General features: G+C 40.4%; 1 protein-coding gene across 1 annotated transcript; it reads left to right on the top strand.

Annotated features, from left to right (window-relative positions):
- Positions 1-11195: 11195 nt before the first annotated feature.
- Positions 11196-18302, top strand: LOC128475991 (uncharacterized). Its single transcript, XM_053457969.1, has 5 exons — positions 11196-11328; positions 13525-13914; positions 16387-16494; positions 17095-17207; positions 18189-18302. The coding sequence occupies exons 1-5, from the start codon at positions 11196-11198 to the stop codon at positions 18300-18302; spliced, it is 858 nt and encodes a 285-aa protein (XP_053313944.1).
- The last annotated feature ends 287 nt before the right edge of the window (positions 18303-18589 follow it).

The raw sequence follows: 18589 nt of genomic DNA, 5'->3' as shown, positions 1-18589 counted from the left end.
TCACGCTCTTACCCTCTCACCAACTCCTTCCTTCATTCCTTTTCACCCTCCTTAGTTCACCCATAGCCACAGCTTTCTTTCTGGCTCCTTGCTTTTACTGCTGTGTCTCACAACCTCACATTATGTTCCCCACTACATACCTGCCTCTCCGGACCAAAATTCTTCACAATTGCCCCACCCCACACACACACACACAAACACATGGACTCACCTCTTTATACTTGTCCACTCTGTTGCTAATTGCTATTTTTTAAAATCTTACCACTGTTTTGAGAATAGTGAAACAAACTTTTCAAAACTGCATGGTAGTGCCTTGTTTATCAACCTAAGTATGAATTTTCTCTTTTTTTATAGCATATCTCTGTAACACTCTAAACGTCACTCAGTCCCCAACGCGTTTAGAGGTAAAGGAAGGAGAGAGGGCTATCATAACATGCAGCTGGAATGCTCTTCCCCCTGTCATACAGATCAGAGTGAAGTGGAAATTATATAATATTATATCTGCAGAAAGAAATAACGAAACAACTTTAGCATCTGTTTTATGGGAAGAGAAAGACAATGTCACCATTAGTCCTAACAAACATGATTACATCATAACTAAGGACAAAGCAGAGATACATATTAACTCTACTACAGAGAGAGATGAGGGCATGTATGTCTGCGAAATCAATATCGAAATACCTATTCTTCAAAGAGGACGAGGAAATGGTACAATATTAAATGTGTGCCAGACTGGTAAGTATGAGCATTAATCTTAAAGCTAATTCACCATAAGTATATAAGCATTATATCATTTTTGGATGATAAAGTACATTATGACTTTTTCTGAATACACACAAAAATAAAGAATCATAGTTAGAGATGTGATAGGATTCCTTGGTGTGCTAGTAATGCAAACAACCTTCATATGCACACAATTTAAACGGGCACAAAAAAAAACTGTGTTGGGGGGAATAATATTCATAGAGCGGGTTCATTTTTGTTTTTAAATAATACTCCCCATTTTCATAGAATAATTGAGTGAGGGATTTTGAAAAAATGATCTATTTTATTTAGGCAATTTAATTTACAAATCCATTTTATATTGTTACTATACACAAACCAGATTCTATATCCAATCCAGAAATTGAAAAATAGCTATTTATCAGATGGATTAAATCAAAATTGTGCTTTTATGACACATTGTGAACTTTTTTTAATTATATTCTGCTCATACTCATACTCTGTTCACATTTGTCCTGGCTCTGCTAATCTCAGGTCCCCATCTGTTTTATCGGGGCACATTTCTGATTGATTATCGCTTTGTGTTTATTCCCTTAACCACTTTATATTCACGTTGTACGCAATTAAGACTCCCAATTTAGTCTTAATCCTGGCCTTATTCTGCATAAATCCATCATAAGAAGAGAGGGGATCCTAAAAGTATACATTACTTTTTTGAAGTTGCCCCAATTAAATGAACTAATCACCTAGAAAACATCCTGGGCTCCTGGAAGACAGGGGTAGCAAGGAGATGAAGAAGGACAGGAGGATTTGGGAGGTATACTATAATTAAAATGTTTTGGTGCATTTACATACTGAGTGCTCAATAGATCCAAAGCAAGACATTTCGAGATACACAGTTATTAACATAACTCACTGCGTGCGATTTCTGTAATTTGCAATGCTTCATTAATTATATTATTTGGATTACTTTACACAGTACAGAAGAGTAATCATTCTGGTTTGGCTGGCATCTCAACCATGCTTCCCGTCATGGTGTTGATTGGATATTGTCTGTGCATTCGAAGAAAAAAAGCAAGTATTCATGGTATATACACAGTATATAAACCATTCTGTTATTGCAGTCTTGTGTATGTGATTGTGTACTTGGTTTATTATATATATATATATCCTTAGCTATACCGGGGTACCATTAGTCCTGGGTTTGGAATCTAATTTTGTATTTGAGAAATTGCTATTAATTTGCTACTTTCCTGCTCACTTCGTTGCTCAAGCACATGAAGAAAAACATAAATCTCACAAAATAAACCTGAGCCCTTTGTCTCGATATACTACATTTGTTTAGGTTTTCATTTTGTAAGCCTTATATTAGCAGATACCTCATTTCTAATAATCATATGGTTGTTACATTACAGAAACAGGATATGCTAAATGATAACAGGGGCCCATTCTTTCAGTAATAATGCTTTATTACTATAAGTCTCCCATCTGCACATAGATACACACGTTACCCAATTGATTTTCTTTTTTATTTTTATTATTTCCGGCACAAAACAAAACTAATATATGGTAAGAAAGAAGAAAATTGACTTCACGGTAGATTTCTTGACAAATGACAGCTTTAAAAGGACCAGTTGTATAGGGAATATTAAGCATATATTAAACATAATATTATTATTCTGTAATGCTTACTTATTTTGAAAGGTAAAATGAAGATAGAAGAGAGGATACAAGAATACACGGAATTGGACATAATCAATGCCGATAACTATGACGCTGATGGGCAAAGTTCAACATCATCAAATTCTGTGAAATGGGTAATAACATATTTTACTTTTATACATATATATATATATATATATATATATCAAGTATTGCTGTTATATTGACATTGTGCAGGAGTTTCTGCATTAATTTATAAGGTGTAATGTGTTCATACTCGTAACACTCCAGATAAACATACCTTGCGCGTCAAGACCCGAATCCTCCGGGTCGCGGGAGCAGGGTCTTGACGCGCCCTGCTCCCCGCCCATTTTTCATTTTAAATGGGGGTGTTTCCTGATGCCGTCAGCGGGAACTCCCATTAACGTCAGGGGGACCGCCTACTGACATCAGTGGGAACTCCCACCAACGTCACAGGACCACCCGCTGACGTCAGGGTGCAGTCCTGGCCGCGTCCCGCAAGGGAAGGCTCCGGGTAGCCGGAGCCCAGAATTTCCCAGGTATGCAGATGAAGCATTCAGGGGAGCGATGTGTGGCCATGCCCTCTCTACATATATTCCGCCTACTCCCTGCCCACACTTCCCTGATCCCCACCCAATCCCACCCTTCACTAAAGGCCGTTGGGTGGCCCTGCTCCTCCATGCAGTCACTCGTTCAGAAGAAGGAGAGCTCAGAAAAGCTTAGCCCAGGTATGAATGTAGTAACATCGATTGGCTCCAGAATAAATTATTAGATTGGCTTTAATTTGGCCAACGCCACCTTCCTTGGAGGCGCCAACCTTAAACCACAATGAGTTACCCTGAAATCACTTTACAGCTTTCACAAGATTTAGCGTGAAGTCCCGTTGAATAGACTGAACTAGAGACAACTCATGATGGAAGCTTGTAGGTGGTCTGAGAGTTATGAGTTTAAATAACACTCCATAAATTGCCATGGATTAACCCATAGCCTTCCCAACAGATATATTTGCATAGAATAAAAACAGAAATATTTTGGGAATATCCTGAAACCCACAATATTCCTTATGTACCGCTTTTTTCTAATCAAACTCCCAAAATTAACAAGAACTGTTGCTTGTACCTATGTTTAATCAGCACACTGCACTGGAAACAGCTGGTCTACACTGCAGTGTATACACACATTGTGTACGTTTTGTCTTTCGACCAAAACAAATTATTCATGTTTCAGCCCAAAAAAAACCCACAACACAAATTTTGTTGTTGTAACGTGTAGTATTTACAACACTCTCATAAACGCCATTTTTTTTTATTAGGCTGTCTCAACACTCTATGAATCTACTGACTACTTGTCAATCAAAAATCCTCATGAAGATAAACCGAAAGCATCTACTCACCAGAGTCTTCCTGATTGCCTGGATTCTCAATAAAGTAAACTAGCAAATTTTTTTATAAAGTGCCACAAAAGGCTGAATACTAGTGCTGTATTCAGTAATATAGGTTAGCATTGAGAAAAAACTGGCTTCATTTCATTTTGTTCCATAAAACTATGCAGGAGCATGTTAAGACAGGTGTGGAAGGCTCACGGTAACCAGGAGGTTCAGGTAACGTGCATTATGTGACCCCACCATAGTAGCACCGCTGCTCGCATTAAAGACAGGGTTCCATGAGAAGTAAGACAGAGGGAAAGAAAGAGAAGAAGGGCTATTTGAGTCGCACTTATGACGCAGTTAGAGAGAGTTAGTGTAAGCTGAATGGGTGTTAGAGTGAGTTTGTGTTTTAGTATGTGCTTTAGTTGTCAGGGAAACTAAATACTCCACCAACCATACTGCGCTAACCTTAGGCTCATCCCTATTTTTCTGCAGACCTGAAGGCTGCCATTGTTGTCAGTCATGTGATATTTTGGATGACTTTGCCTCACTGAGCTTGTTTATGGCAATGCTCATGAGGTCCATTCCTCCATAAGTCAGAGTGTCCAGTTGGGTTATCAAGACTGAGCTATTGTACTGTTTACCACAGGGAGTATGATAAGCAGTCAGGGCGTTTGTCTAGCAGATTGGTGGTTAAAACACATATATTGTGTGTATAAAGAGGAAATTCCTCCATGTAAAGACAAATCAGTGCTTAAACTGTGTTCCGGTTTTGGTTTGATAACGTGTACGGAGGAAAACGACACATATTTCTGTGAAACAATAAAAACAAAAGTGGTGTAGACCATGGTGTAAAAACCAACTCATGGGATTGTGCAACCGTTTTGGATTGATATAAAATGGTAAATAAAAAAAATAAAATATGCAACAGAGCATTTTGCTGGTGATAATTTACTAACATGATGTTTTGTGTGTCCTGGATATAATAAAGTAATATTTAATTGAGTCTTCCCTTGAACTGAAAAACTTGAAATAACAAATTAACTTTATGAGAAAGTTCACATAATTTGTTGTTTGACCAACAGTAGGACATCTAGAAAACCAGAACATGAGTCAGAGCCGAGTGGAACGTTTGTCTAGTCTATGTATGAGCCATGTGGGCATATTAGCTTTGCCTGCTTTCAACAATTGTCCTTTTTTAGTCTCGCTGTAAGCCGGTGAATAGTTATGTCATAACCGGTGGTGGCTCCATGCACAAACTGTTATGTGACTAGTGTTCTTTACCTGGGGTGGTTACTGTATGTCGTGGGGTAAGTGCTGTTTCTGACATCCTTGACCCGATCAACCCAACCCAGAGCAATCAGTCCTGACCTACTGTTTCACTTGCCACCGACTAGATTGCAAGCTCGTCTCCTTTTGTACCAGTTTGTTATTGTGTGTGACTTTAAATTACGTTACTGACTTTGTTGTAACAGCGTTACAGAATCTGCTGGCGCTATATAAATAAATCTAATCACGATGTCAACCGGAGAATGAGTAATTCACAATAATAAGCGTTACAGAAAAAAATAAAAATGTAAATAAGTTGCATAAAATAACAATTGGATGAGAGCTGGTTGCAAAAGAAATTAAATACAATTAGTTATTAGTCATTTTATGTGCAGACTGTAAATGAAGGAAATGGTCAAAATGTTCGTCAAAAATATATTAGGTTGTAGATAATGCGGCTTCTACCTGTGGGTGAGCAGGGCTGTATGGCTAGGTTAAAAAGGAAACAATTTACGGTTTTCAGAGATGGAGCGTTTGTTCTGTGGTCTAAACTACAACAGACAAAATGTTTTTTATGTCGTTATTTAAATGGAAAGTATTGTCACATATTTTACAATCCCATGTAATAAGTTATACATAATTAAATGTACATAGCGGTCATATTAATGTTAGATGTAAAAATGTGTCGGATATCAAAAAATTACCGCTTTGTGGATGTTACACCTTGCTGACCTTTAATCTTTTTACGCAGTTTTCACCCAGTTTGTGTCTGACAACCAGAGGCGTATCTACTGAAAATAGCGCCTATGGCAAGCACTGAAATTGCGCCCCTGTCCAAATATCTAAAACCCATTTACTAGCCCCTGCTGCCCACATATATATATATGCTCTCAATGCATCCACACATTAACTCATGCTCTCCCTCATTCAGACAAATTCAGCCACCCATTAACTCATGCTCTCCCTCATTCAGACAATTCATCCACACATTAACTCATTGTCTCCCTCATTCAGACAATTCATCCACACATTAACTCATGCTCTCAATGCATCCACACATTAACTCATGCTCTCCCTCATTCAGACAATTCATCCACACATTAACTCATGCTCTCCCTCATTCAGACAATTCATCCACACATTAACTCATTGTCTCCCTCATTCAGACAATTCATCCACACATTAACTCATGCTCTCCCTCATTCAGACAACTCATCCACACATTAATGCACACTCTTTACTTATATCTACCCCCTCTCCCTCCCCTTTCACTTTCTACCCCCCTCTCCCTCCCCTATCCCTCCCCTAACCGCCGAGCGGTTGCTAGGCGCCCCCCTCTCTCCTCCGCATCAAAGAAAAAAAAAAAAATGCCGGTGAGCGGCATTTACAATTTAAGTTTAAAGAGAAGTTTAATGTTCCAAACATTATTCTTTCTTACTCACTTATGTAATTTCATTATCCATTAGCAAATCAGACTGATCTCTTAAAAGGTGTAGAGAAGAGAAATGTAAGGAAGACAAAGGCTTGGTTTCCATTGGGTTTTTTTTTGCTAAAAACGCCTATAAAAACGCCAATAGCGCCACCTGGCGTTTTTTTGTGAAAAACGCATGCAGCCAGATGTTAGCTGTAATTCAATAGGAAATCGCAAAATGCAATTTCCACTTGGCGTTTTTCTGTCTGGCGTTTTTTCAGTCCTCTTTGGCGTTTTTCTGCTTTTTTGGGCTCTGTGGCAGTTTTTCAAAACTGCAGCATGTTGACGCGTTTTTTGCAAGAAATCTTGGCTTTTTTCTCCAATAGAAGTCTATGGGAGAGAAAAAACGCCATGAGGCTAGGTTTCCACTTGGGTTTTTGTCCGGCGTTTTTTTCTTGATGAAAAACGCCAGGAAAACTGCCAAGAAAACGGCCGCTGCATTTACCTGCGTTCTGGCGTTTTTTCTGCAGTTTTTTCTGGCGTTTTAGCCTTTCTGTGGAAATTGCTTTTTTTGACCTTAGGCAGTTTTTCCAGCCTTTACAAGTTAGAAGTTTCACCCAGCTAAAAGGGATTGGGATAAATGGCAAGTATCTGCCCTCTCCTGATGTCATTTACTTGGTAGACCCTTTTGTCTCTTTTCTGTGGTTTGTAAGGCATGCTTTATTTCGAATGTCTGCTCCTCTGGGAAGATTGGCCCCAAATGATGGTGCAAATTGTTTGCTGTTGCTTTTGGCACGCAGGATCCGGTCGCGTATGTTTGTTTGTAATGGCATGTTTGTTCCAAATGGTGTAAAATTCAATATGAACCAGTCCAGGACTTTGTTTTGTGTGAAACTGTTTGTTTTCAGCCTATTTCTCGTAGGACACACAGATACTGGGTCCATCCTCTGCATTGTAACTGTGGAAAAAACGCCATAAAAAACGCCAAGGCAATAAACCCACATGGCTTTTTCATGGCGTTTTTTCTCTCCCATAGACTTCTATTGGAGAAAAAAAGCCAAGATTTCTTGCAAAAAACGCCAGAGTGTCAACATGCTGCAGTTTTGAAAAACTGCCACAGAGCCCAAAAAAGCAGAAAAACGCCAAAGAGGACTAAAAAAACGCCAAACAGAAAAACGCCAGGTGGAAATGGCATTTTGCGATTTCCTATTGAATTACAGCTAACATCTGGCTGCATGCGTTTTTCACAAAAAAACGCCAGGTGGCGCTATTGGCGTTTTTATAGGCGTTTTTAGCTAAAAAAAACCAAGTGGAAACCTAGCCTGAAAAAGCCATGTGGGTTTATTGTCTTGGCGTTTTTTATGGCGTTTTTTCCACAGTTACAATGCAGAGGATGGACCCAGTATCTGTGTGTCCTACGAGAAATAGGCTGAAAACAAACAGTTTCACACAAAACAAAGTCCCGGACTGGTTCATATTGAATTTTACACCATTTGGAACAAACATGCCATTACAAACAAACATACGCGACCGGATCCTGCGTGCCAAAAGCAACAGCAAACAATTTGCACCATCATTTGGGGCCAATCTTCCCAGAGGAGCAGACATTCGAAATAAAGCCTGCCTTACAAACCACAGAAAAGAGACAAAAGGGTCTACCAAGTAAATGACATCAGGAGAGGGCAGATACTTGCCATTTATCCTAATCCCTTTTAGCTGGGTGAAACTTCTAACTTGTAAAGGCTGGAAAAACTGCCTAAGGTCAAAAAAAGCAATTTCCACAGAAAGGCTAAAACGCCAGAAAAAACTGCAGAAAAAACGCCAAAACGCAGGTAAATGCAGTGGCAGTTTTCTTGGCAGTTTTCCTGGCGTTTTTCATCAAGAAAAAAACGCCGGACAAAAACCCAAGTGGAAACCTAGCCTAAGAGTTTTCAAAGCCGAAAAAGTCAAATTGCAAGCACAGGTTCCATTTAGAAGGCAGGAGACTGACAGGTATTCTTTAACAAAGTTAAGGGCTCCGGTACCTTTAAAACTGGAGAACATGCGAAACAGGTTTGGCCTGCCGTTCGTCTTGTACAAAAACGTGCTGAAAACTCAAAGTTAAAACAAACATAAAAACAATCTCTGTCTGTAGGGGCTGAATCACCTGGGTTCGTGCTGCCTGATCTTCCTCTGCTGGGCTCTCATGTGCTCTTTTACAGCTGCCGTGGCAGAAATCTGTAGATGGGGCAAGAAGTCCGGTATATCTGCTGGGCATCTCATTGAGAGTTATTTCCCTCCTTTCATGACTGTGAGCTTTAAGGGATAGCCCCATCTATACTTTACTCCCCTGTCCCTTAGGAATTCTAGCAGCGGTTTTGGTGCCTGCATAGTAGGTGGGAGAGTTCTGTAAAGAATAGGGGAGACATTTCCAAGAGCTGTCACTTGCTCTTAGGTTAGAGCGAGGGGATCTATTATCGAGATCCTCACAGATGTATTTGTTACGGAGGTGATGGAGGTCGTCGGGCATGGCCGCCTGTTCATCAGTCTGCTGAGTATCAGGGCCTCTGTTCTTTTCCCCGCGGTGGGAGTTTCAGGTAACTGCCAGAAAAAATGATTCAATTATTAGGAGAAAGAATGCCAATGGACACAATCAGAAGGGCCCTTTTATGATTGTGGAAATAATATTGTATTCAACATTTCTGAAATAATAATAAAAAAGTTTTTTTCCATGTTTCAAGTATCTTTTTCACACGACCACCAGGTATGAATGAAGGCGCCTTGTTCTTTGTTGCATCTCTAGATGTTTCTAGATTTTAAGTTTAAAGATCTTGTGGAGGACCCAATACCGGAGTTCATGATTTCATACTTTTCAAACACTGGGTTATTTTTCCGTGTTTTCAAAGAAAAAAAAATCATTGTCACAAGTACAATTTGTGAGGTTAGAAAAGTTATGGTGGGGGTAAAGGAGATGTAAAACTCCTCCACTTAAAATTAAAGGGGTAGCAGAAGCATTATTAAACATCTCATCTACATTCACCAGACGATCCACAGGGGATTTTTGGTACGCGTATGCAAATGAGGTTACCAATGATCACCTTTCGCCTCTATATATACACGGAAAATGTCTGCTGTACTACAGACTTTAGACAAAGCCGCATAAAGGACGACTTGGTTCGTGTTTAATAATTGCTTCTGCTAGCCCCCTAAATGTATACATTCATTAAAAGAGCCACATCGCCCTCTAGTGGTGGGTAATATAAAAATTATTTCTAATGATTTCTAATGGTGATTTTTTTGCAGATGTACGGCAGAATCTGTGACTGAGTTTGGAATTGAATCACAAACAATGTATGTTTAATCATTGTTTACACCGATGAAAGGGACCCTCCAGCCGTCATATTTAGTTCAATGCATATGATAGCTGTGTGCCCTTTCAATTTTCGTGCTGTCCTCCTTGAAAATGCAATCCTTGAAAAACTTTTTGTGAAGGCTCTACACGACACTAAACTATTCCTTTATGGATTAATAGACTGAGCCCATTGTGACTGCAAATGATCCCATTCAGCCCCTGTAGCTGGATGAGGTATGGAATGTGTAGATTATGAATTGTGGCCCACGGTAGCCTATAAATCATAAGAAACCAACAAGTCACCCTATCACTCAGCCAGTAAAGCAAGCAAGAGAGAGAGAAGACAGACTGCTGACGATGGAATACCGGAAAATCCTGTGCTTGAAGGCACCCAGAAACACCGGCTAATAGCAGGAGAATCATTTTTAAGACCTTGATGTGCTCAGGATCAGTGTAAATTGAGGTGATGGGATGAAAAGTAATACTGATCTCTGTGGCACATGTTAGAGATGGAGGGAAAAGCAAGAAGATTCTGGGAGAGGGAACTGCTGACATGCTCAGCGTGAAGCGCCGGCACCCGAGACAGATGCCTCACGCTCCCACCACCGCAGTCGGAGCAGCGCTGAGGCAGGCGGCGGAGACAGAAGGGCACCGAGCTATTGCTGAAAATGACCGCTCGGCAGCCCTTGGGCCCCCCTGACTGGCAGAACTCCAGGGCCCGGTTGCAGTCGCGACCCCAGTAGTTCCACCACTGCATACTACATTCTGACCAAATACTTGTCTATTCTTCATCCGTCATTACCATTAATACATTTATCAGCTACTTTTTGTTGTTGTTCAGTCTGTTTTTGGCATCAGAAATTGCCTGTTGTTTTTGTGCCCACAACACATTTTTAGGTGGCTGTCATGTCACAGAAAGCCGGGGAGGACTACTAAAATCCGCAGTTACAAACAAGTTACCTTACTGATTAACATTGGATGCTTAGACATAACATTCTTCTTCTTTTCTTTACCAGCTGCAATTGAAACAGTTATTACCCATGAATGTAAGGAATATATAGATAATATATGATGCAAAAAGTCTCACAAATAGAGACCTCATAATTTACGTCTGTAGCCACAACTAGCACAACCATGTCGGACAGCTAGTACATCTTTATCCACTTAGTATTCCCATTATTCATTTTCTAACATTACAGCTAAGCCTCTGCTAATATTTAGACTATGATTCTCCAACAGTGAAATATTATAGACTACAAATTGTGATCTGTTTTTTTTGATTTCTCATTAAATGTTTTCCGCAGCTATGAACATCCATACTAGAAGGTTGCCCATAGGCCAGTTCTTATATTCGCTGATGGCAATTGTGCTACATCTACTTCCCATTAATGTCACAGCGCTCTAATTGCATGATGACGAACAAGAAGAGGAAGTGTTTGAAGGGAGTGAGAAGTATACCTCTGTATGTTTCCTGCACCCAGCATCCAGTAAATATGACAAGAAAACGCTCCGTCTTACTTATTGGACTTCATGTGATTTGTCAAGGTGAGTTATACATTTATATAGCTTATTGCAGGTCTTCACAATTACATCAGGTTAGGTCCTTGTTTGAAATTATGATCCCGACCTAAGGTGCAGTAAAGGGGTATAACTACAAACCACGGGACCCTGGTGCAAAAATTGCCCCGGGCCCCACCAACTTCAACAGCTTGTCTGTGCCATCATTGCCCACACAACTGGTCTGTGCCTTCTTTGCCCCCTTCCAACATACAACATATTTAAACACACTTACACATATTACACACACTTATTCATACTTACACACATAAACACACACTCCGTCTCACCCCACTAACACACCCATGCTCACACACACAGTTACACATCCATGCTCACACACAGACGCAAGTACACATCCATGCTCATACACACAAGTACACATCCATGCTCACACCCATCCATACACACAAACACAAATACATATACCCCGGCTTACCTCTCACTGCTCCTGCAGCTTTATCTCTGGCTGCTCGCGTACAGCATTATAACACCAGTTGGTATTATTTTATAGCTATATAAATGTTATTATTGAAAATAATAATTACCTTTATTCTTATTGAGACCTTTTAATTGAGGATTTTTGTGATCTAGGTCATTGTTACAGAGAGTTGGTTATGACCATAACCACAGTTTATTTTCCAAGCCTCATAGCATGTCTGACCCTTCTCTGTTCTATGGTAAGACTACAGAAACCACAGTTAATGTTATTTAGACCACATGACATAAAAAATATATTAAAATAATATAATTTTATATAATTTTCCCACAGTATTGATTTAAAATTACTATACCATCACAATTTGCTTTATGATCCTGCGTCACATGGCAAGCGATTCAGTCTCCATAATCATGTCCAACATGAAATAGTTGTATATGGCAAACAATAAGTATATTCAGGTCTGTGTATTTTTTGTGCCAACAGTTGAAATTGGGTTTTATTCACTAAACCAGGAGTTTATTATTAAGGGCTTCTGTTATTGAAAATCACCCCACAGATTTAACTACACATTATGTTTGGTCGACAGCCTTCCTTAGTAATAAACTGTAAGGGCCCTCTAATTCTTTTGTACCAGTATGTCTTATAATGTGCTAACATAGTTGTCAATTTGAAATGATTGCCTTATGTGCTTTCACTGTCCCCTATTAGGAGATCGTTAACCCACCAGCAAACACACAGGTCAGACTCTTGTGTTTTGTAGCAGCAAAACGTCAGTGTGCATAACGCTCAATGACAACAATTTGGCATCTGACCGTATAAGCGAAAATCCCATTAAATCCCATTAAAAACTAGTCTGTGTTTGAGAAGATTTCAGCTGTTAGATTTTCAAAGTAGACTTATCATATTGGGGCAAAGTCTATTTTTTTAGCATTGTTACGTATAGAGACAAGTGCCACTCATTCATACACATTCATGCTAACACACACGTTTACATACACATATTCATGCTGTCAACAGACACTTACACACAGGGCCGGCCCAAGACATAATGCCGCCTTTAAAAGTTTATAAGGCCCCCCCCCGCCGACGCCATATATCTACCCTTCCTCTCCCTCCCTCTCTATTACCCTACCCTATCCCCCCCCCCTTTGCACTTACCTTTCAGCAGTCCTGCGGCGAGTCTCTTTGCTCTGCCGCGGTGCGTGCTGCTTTACTGCTGAGCGCCGGAAATGACGTTATTTTCCGGCGCTCAGCATAACAAGCCGGCACCGAGACCGAGCTAGAGGGCTCGCAGAGGAGAGAGAGGGAAGCAGAGCGGGTAAGCTAAAAACCACTCGGCGCCCCCCTCTCTCCTCCGCATAAAAAAAAAAAAAAGGCGCTTGGGGCAGCAAAGGGCCGCCTCTTCAAAAGTGCCGCCTGGGGCAATTGCCCCACTCTGCTCCATATTAGGGCCGGCCCTGCTTACACATACATGTTCACACACACTTACACAACAACATTTATGCTAACACCCGAACATATACTCATACTAATACACACACATGCTCATGCTAACACACAAATGCATATAGACACATTAATACACACATACACTTACACACATACTCTCACTCTAACATACATACATACTCACTCTCTTACCCTCTTTTTTTATTCTTACCATTGTTTTGAGAATACTTTTCAAAACTGCATGGTAGTGCCTTGTTTATCAACCTAAGTATGAATTTTCTCTTTTTTTATAGCATATCTCTGTAACACTCTAAACATCACTCAGTCCCCAACGCGTTTAGAGGTAAAGGAAGGCGAGAGAGCTATCATAACATGCAGCTGGAATGCTCTTCCCCCTGTCAGGCAGATCAGAGTGTCCTGGAAATTATATAATATTATATCTGCAGAAAGAAATAACGAAACAACTTTAGCATCTGTTTTATGGGAAGAGAAAGACAATGTCACCATTAGTCCTAGAAGTCATAACAAACGTGATTACATCGTAACTAAGGACAAAGCAGAGATACATATTAACTCTGCTACAAAGAGAGATGAGGGCATGTATGTCTGCGTAATCAATTTCGACATACCTATTCTTCAAAGAGGACAAGGAAATGGTACAACATTAAATGTGTGCCAGACTGGTAAGTATGAGCATTAACCTTAAAGCTTAAGGAATTCACCATAAGTATATAAGCATTATATCATTTTTGGATGATAAAGTACATTGTGACTTTTTCTGAATACACACAAAAATAAAGAATCATAGTTAGAGATGTGATAGGATTCCTTGGTGTGCTAGTAATGCAAACAACCTTCATATGCACACAATTTAAACGGGCACAAAAAAAACTGTGTGGGGGGGAATAATATTCATAGAGCGTTATTCATTTTTGTATTTAAATAATACTCCCCATTTTCTTAGAATAATTGAGTGAGGGATTTTGAAAAAATGATCTATTTTATTTAGGCTATTTAACTTACAAAGCCATTTTATATTGTTACTATACACAAACCAGATTCTATATCCAATCCAGAAATTGAAAAATAGCTATTTATCAGATGGATTAAATCAAAATTGTGCTTTTATGTGAACACATTGTGAACTTTTTTTAATTATATTCTGCTCATACTCATACTCTGTTCACATTTGTCCTGGCTCTGCTAATCTCATGTCCCCATCTGTTTTATTGGGGCACATTTCTGATTGATTGTTGCTTTGTGTTTATTCCCTTAACCACTTTATATTCACGTTGTACGTAATTAAGACTCCCCACTCATGGGCGTAGGAACCCCTAAAAATCTGGGGGGGACAGCATTTTTCCCCATCAGATCCCCAGTTTCTCCCCATCTCTCACACAATCTACCCCCTCTCCCCTTCTCACACTATCTACCCCCTCTCCCCCCTCTCACACTTTCTTACTATCTACCCCCTCCTTACCCTCCCTTCTCACACTATCTACCCCCTCTCCCCCCTCTCACACTTTCTTACTATCTTCCCTCTCCCTACCCCTTCTCACTAGCTACCCTCTCCCTACCCTCCCTTCTCACTAGCTACCCTCTCCCTATCGCCCTGTTCTCACTAGCTACCCTCTCCCTACCGCCCCCTTCACACTAGCTACACTCTCCCTACCCCCCTTCTCACCAGCTACCCTCTCCCTACCCTCCTTTCTCACTAGCTACCCTCTCCCTACCCCCCTTCTCACTAGCTATCCTCTCCCTACCCCTCTTCTCACTGTCTACCCCAAGGGTGTCCAAGTTTTTTCTGCAGTGGGCCACTTCTTCAGAATTGTATACGTGCGCGGGCCGCACTCATTTTTCACTGTGAGAAAATATGGCCTTTAATAAAATATGCAGATTAAAATAAAGTAAATGACACAAAACCTTTACTTTTCCTCTCACTGATTTCTGGGCCTACAAAGTTTTGTGACTACAAATTTATTCTAGGGATGCACAAAAATGAAAATTCTGGACCAAAACATTCATGGTTCACTTAGCCAAAACTGAAAATGACCCCCCACCTTTAAAAATAATAATAAAAACTCACATTTTTAATAAAGTAGGTAACAAACCACAATTGGACAAAAAAAATAGCAATATGACCTGGCATGATAGAAGTGTGATTCCTAACAGCAATCACACTCCTGTCATACCCAGGTAGTCAGTACATGCTGGTACAGGGTGGCTGTAAGTGATGTGCAGACCCCATATTGCTGGCAGCATCAATACACAAGGGGGAAGCTAGCTAGGTTTCAGCATGTACTGGCTGACTTGGCATGATAGGAGTGTGATTACTAACAGCAATCACAGCCCTATCATGCCTAGGTTCCAACACATCCATGCTATCACACACACACATTTATTCATATACTCATTCATTCACAGATTCATTCCCTCAATCACGCATACTGATTCAAACACCCTCCCCACCTCCTTACCTGCACTGCAGCTCCTCGATACCGCTCACAGACTTCAGCAGGGGGCGCGGCCTCCCTCTGCGTTCTCTGGTACTGCACTGAGGAAGCAGGGTGTGATGTGATGTCACGTGAACTCTGCTGGGTTCTGCTTCCTCTGTGCAGTACAGAAGACCCTCCCACAGGTAAGTAGCAGGGCTCTTGTTGTAGCAGGGCTCGAGGTCTCGCGGGCCGCATTTGCGATGTTTCTATTGGGGGGGTTCCTACGGCCCTGGGGGGGATTTCTTCATTATCGGTCCCCCCTCATGAGTTACTGGGGGGGATCTGTCCCCCCGTCCCCCCCGGTTCCTACGCCCATGTCCCCACTTAGTCTTAATCCTGGCCTTATTCTGCATAAATCCATCATAAGAAGAGAGGGGATCCTAAAAGTATACATAACTTTTTCAAGTTGCCCCAATACAATGTATCAACTAATCAGCCAGAAAGCATTCTGGGCTCCTAGAAGACAGGGGTAGCAAGGAGATGAAGAAGGACAGGAGGATTTGGGAGGTATACTATAATTAAAATGTTTTGGTGCATTTACATACTGAGTGCTCAATAGATCCAAAGCAAGACATTTATTATTATTAACATAACTACTGTGTACGATTTCTGTAATTTGCGATGCTTCATTAATTATATTATTTGGATTACTTTACACAGTACAGAAGAGTAATCATTCTGGTTTGGCTCGCATCTCAACCATGCTTCCCGTCATGGTGTTGATTGGATATTGTCTGTGCATACGAAGAAAAAAAGCAAGTATTCATGGTATATACACAGTATATAAACCATTCTGTTATTGCAGTCTTGTGTATGTGATTGTGTACTTGGTTTATTATATATATATATATCCTTAGCTATACCGGGGTACCATTAGTCCTGGGTTTGGAATCTAATTTTGTATTTGAGAAATTGCTATTAATTTGCTACTTTCCTGCTTACTTCGTTGCTCAAGCACATGAAGAAAAACATAAATCTCACAAAATAAACCTGAGCCCTTTGTCTCGATATACTACATTTGTTTAGGTTTCATTTTGTAGGCCTTATATCAGCTTCTTATAATCATATGGTTACATTAAAGAAACAGTATATGCTAAATGATAACAAGGCCCATTCTTTCAGTAATAATTCTTTAGTCTCCCATCTGCACATAGATAGGTTGCCCAATTGATTTTATTTTTAATTTTTATTATTTCCGACCCTGTACACAAGTGAGCACAAAACAAAACTAATATATGGTAAGAAAGAAGAAAATCTAGATATCTAGACAAATGACAGGATTAAAAGGACAAGTTGTATAGGGAATATCCTCAGGATGTTTAATTTAAGCATAACAATATTATTCTGTAATGCTTACTTTTTTTAAAGGTAAAATTAAGATAGAAGAGAGGATACAAGAATACACGGAATTGGACATAATCAATGCAGATAACTATGACGCTGATGGGCAAAGTTCAACATCATCAAATTCTGTAAAAAGGGTAATAACACATTTTACTTTTATATATATATAATATATACCGTATTTGCTCGATTATAAGACAAGGTCTTATAATCGGTGTCGTCTTATAATCAGACCTCAAATAGGTCTGACTATGAGACAACTAAGATCCAGATCCCCCGCAGAGCTGCAGGGGACCTGCTCTATGCGATTCGCGCACACAACTTCCACTGCTGCCGGGAGGAGGTGCGGCTAGCAGCGGGGGTTATCTGCGTCGATCGGTGCGGTAAATTGGACGCAGACAACCCCTTCTGCTAGCTGCACCTCCTTCCGGCTGCAGCGTAAGTTGTCTACGCGAATCGCGTAGAGCTCTACACGCTGCCCTGGCTACATGACAGGAGACTCAGAAGCTCCGGTAAGTTGGGGGGGGCGGGGGAAGGGAGTGTTAAATGGGGGCATAAGGCATTTCTGGAGGCAGAGTGCTCTGTGAAATGCCTTTTAACCCCCTTAATGCCGCTCTGCCTCCAGAAATGCCTTTTTAACCCTCTATATGCCACTCTGCCTCCTGAAATGCCTTAAACCTCCCTATATGCCACTCTACCCCATAATTTGCCTTTTAACCCTCTAAATGCCAGAGTGGCATATAGGGGTATAAGGCATTTCTGGAGGCAGAGTGGCACATAGGGGGTCAAAAGGCATATCATGGGGCACAGTGGCATATATGAAAATCCATAAATTGCCATGGATTAACCCATAGCCTTCCCAACAGATATATTTGCATAGCATATGCTATATACAAGAACTATACAAAGGTCCATGTTGCTTGTACCTATGTTTAATCAGCACACTGCACTGGAAACAGCTGGTCTACACTGCAGTGTATACACACATTGTGTATGTTTTGTCTTTCGACCAAAACAAATTATTCATGTTTCAGCAAAACAAAAAACACAACACAATATTTGGTTGTTGTAACGTGTAGTATTTACAACACTCTCATAAACGCCATTTTTTTTATTAGGCTGTTTTAACAATCTATGAATATTCTGACTACTTGTCAATCAAAAATCCTCATGAAGATAAACCGAAATCATCTACTCACCAGAGCCTTCCTGATTGCCTGGATTCTCAATAAAGTAAACTAGCAAAGTTTTTTAAAATGCCGCAGAAGGATGAAGGGGATGATTTAATGGCAACATCGGCCACTCCTGCCAAAGCTGTGCCCATTTCTTCTAATAAATGAAAAAAAAACTAAGCTAAACTAAAATCTAGTGCTGTATTCAATAAAATAGGTTAGCATTGAGAAAAAGCTGGCTTCATTTCATTTTGTTCCAAAAAACTCTTTATCTGCAGGAGTATGATAAGACAGGTGTGGAGGGCTCACGGTAACCAGGGGGTTCAGGTAACGTGCATTACGCGACC

The sequence above is a fragment of the Spea bombifrons genome, chromosome 1, assembly GCF_027358695.1.
Source record: "Spea bombifrons isolate aSpeBom1 chromosome 1, aSpeBom1.2.pri, whole genome shotgun sequence".
NCBI classification, from domain to species: domain Eukaryota; kingdom Metazoa; phylum Chordata; class Amphibia; order Anura; family Pelobatidae; genus Spea; species Spea bombifrons.
This window is presented reverse-complemented; position numbering and strand designations above follow the sequence as displayed.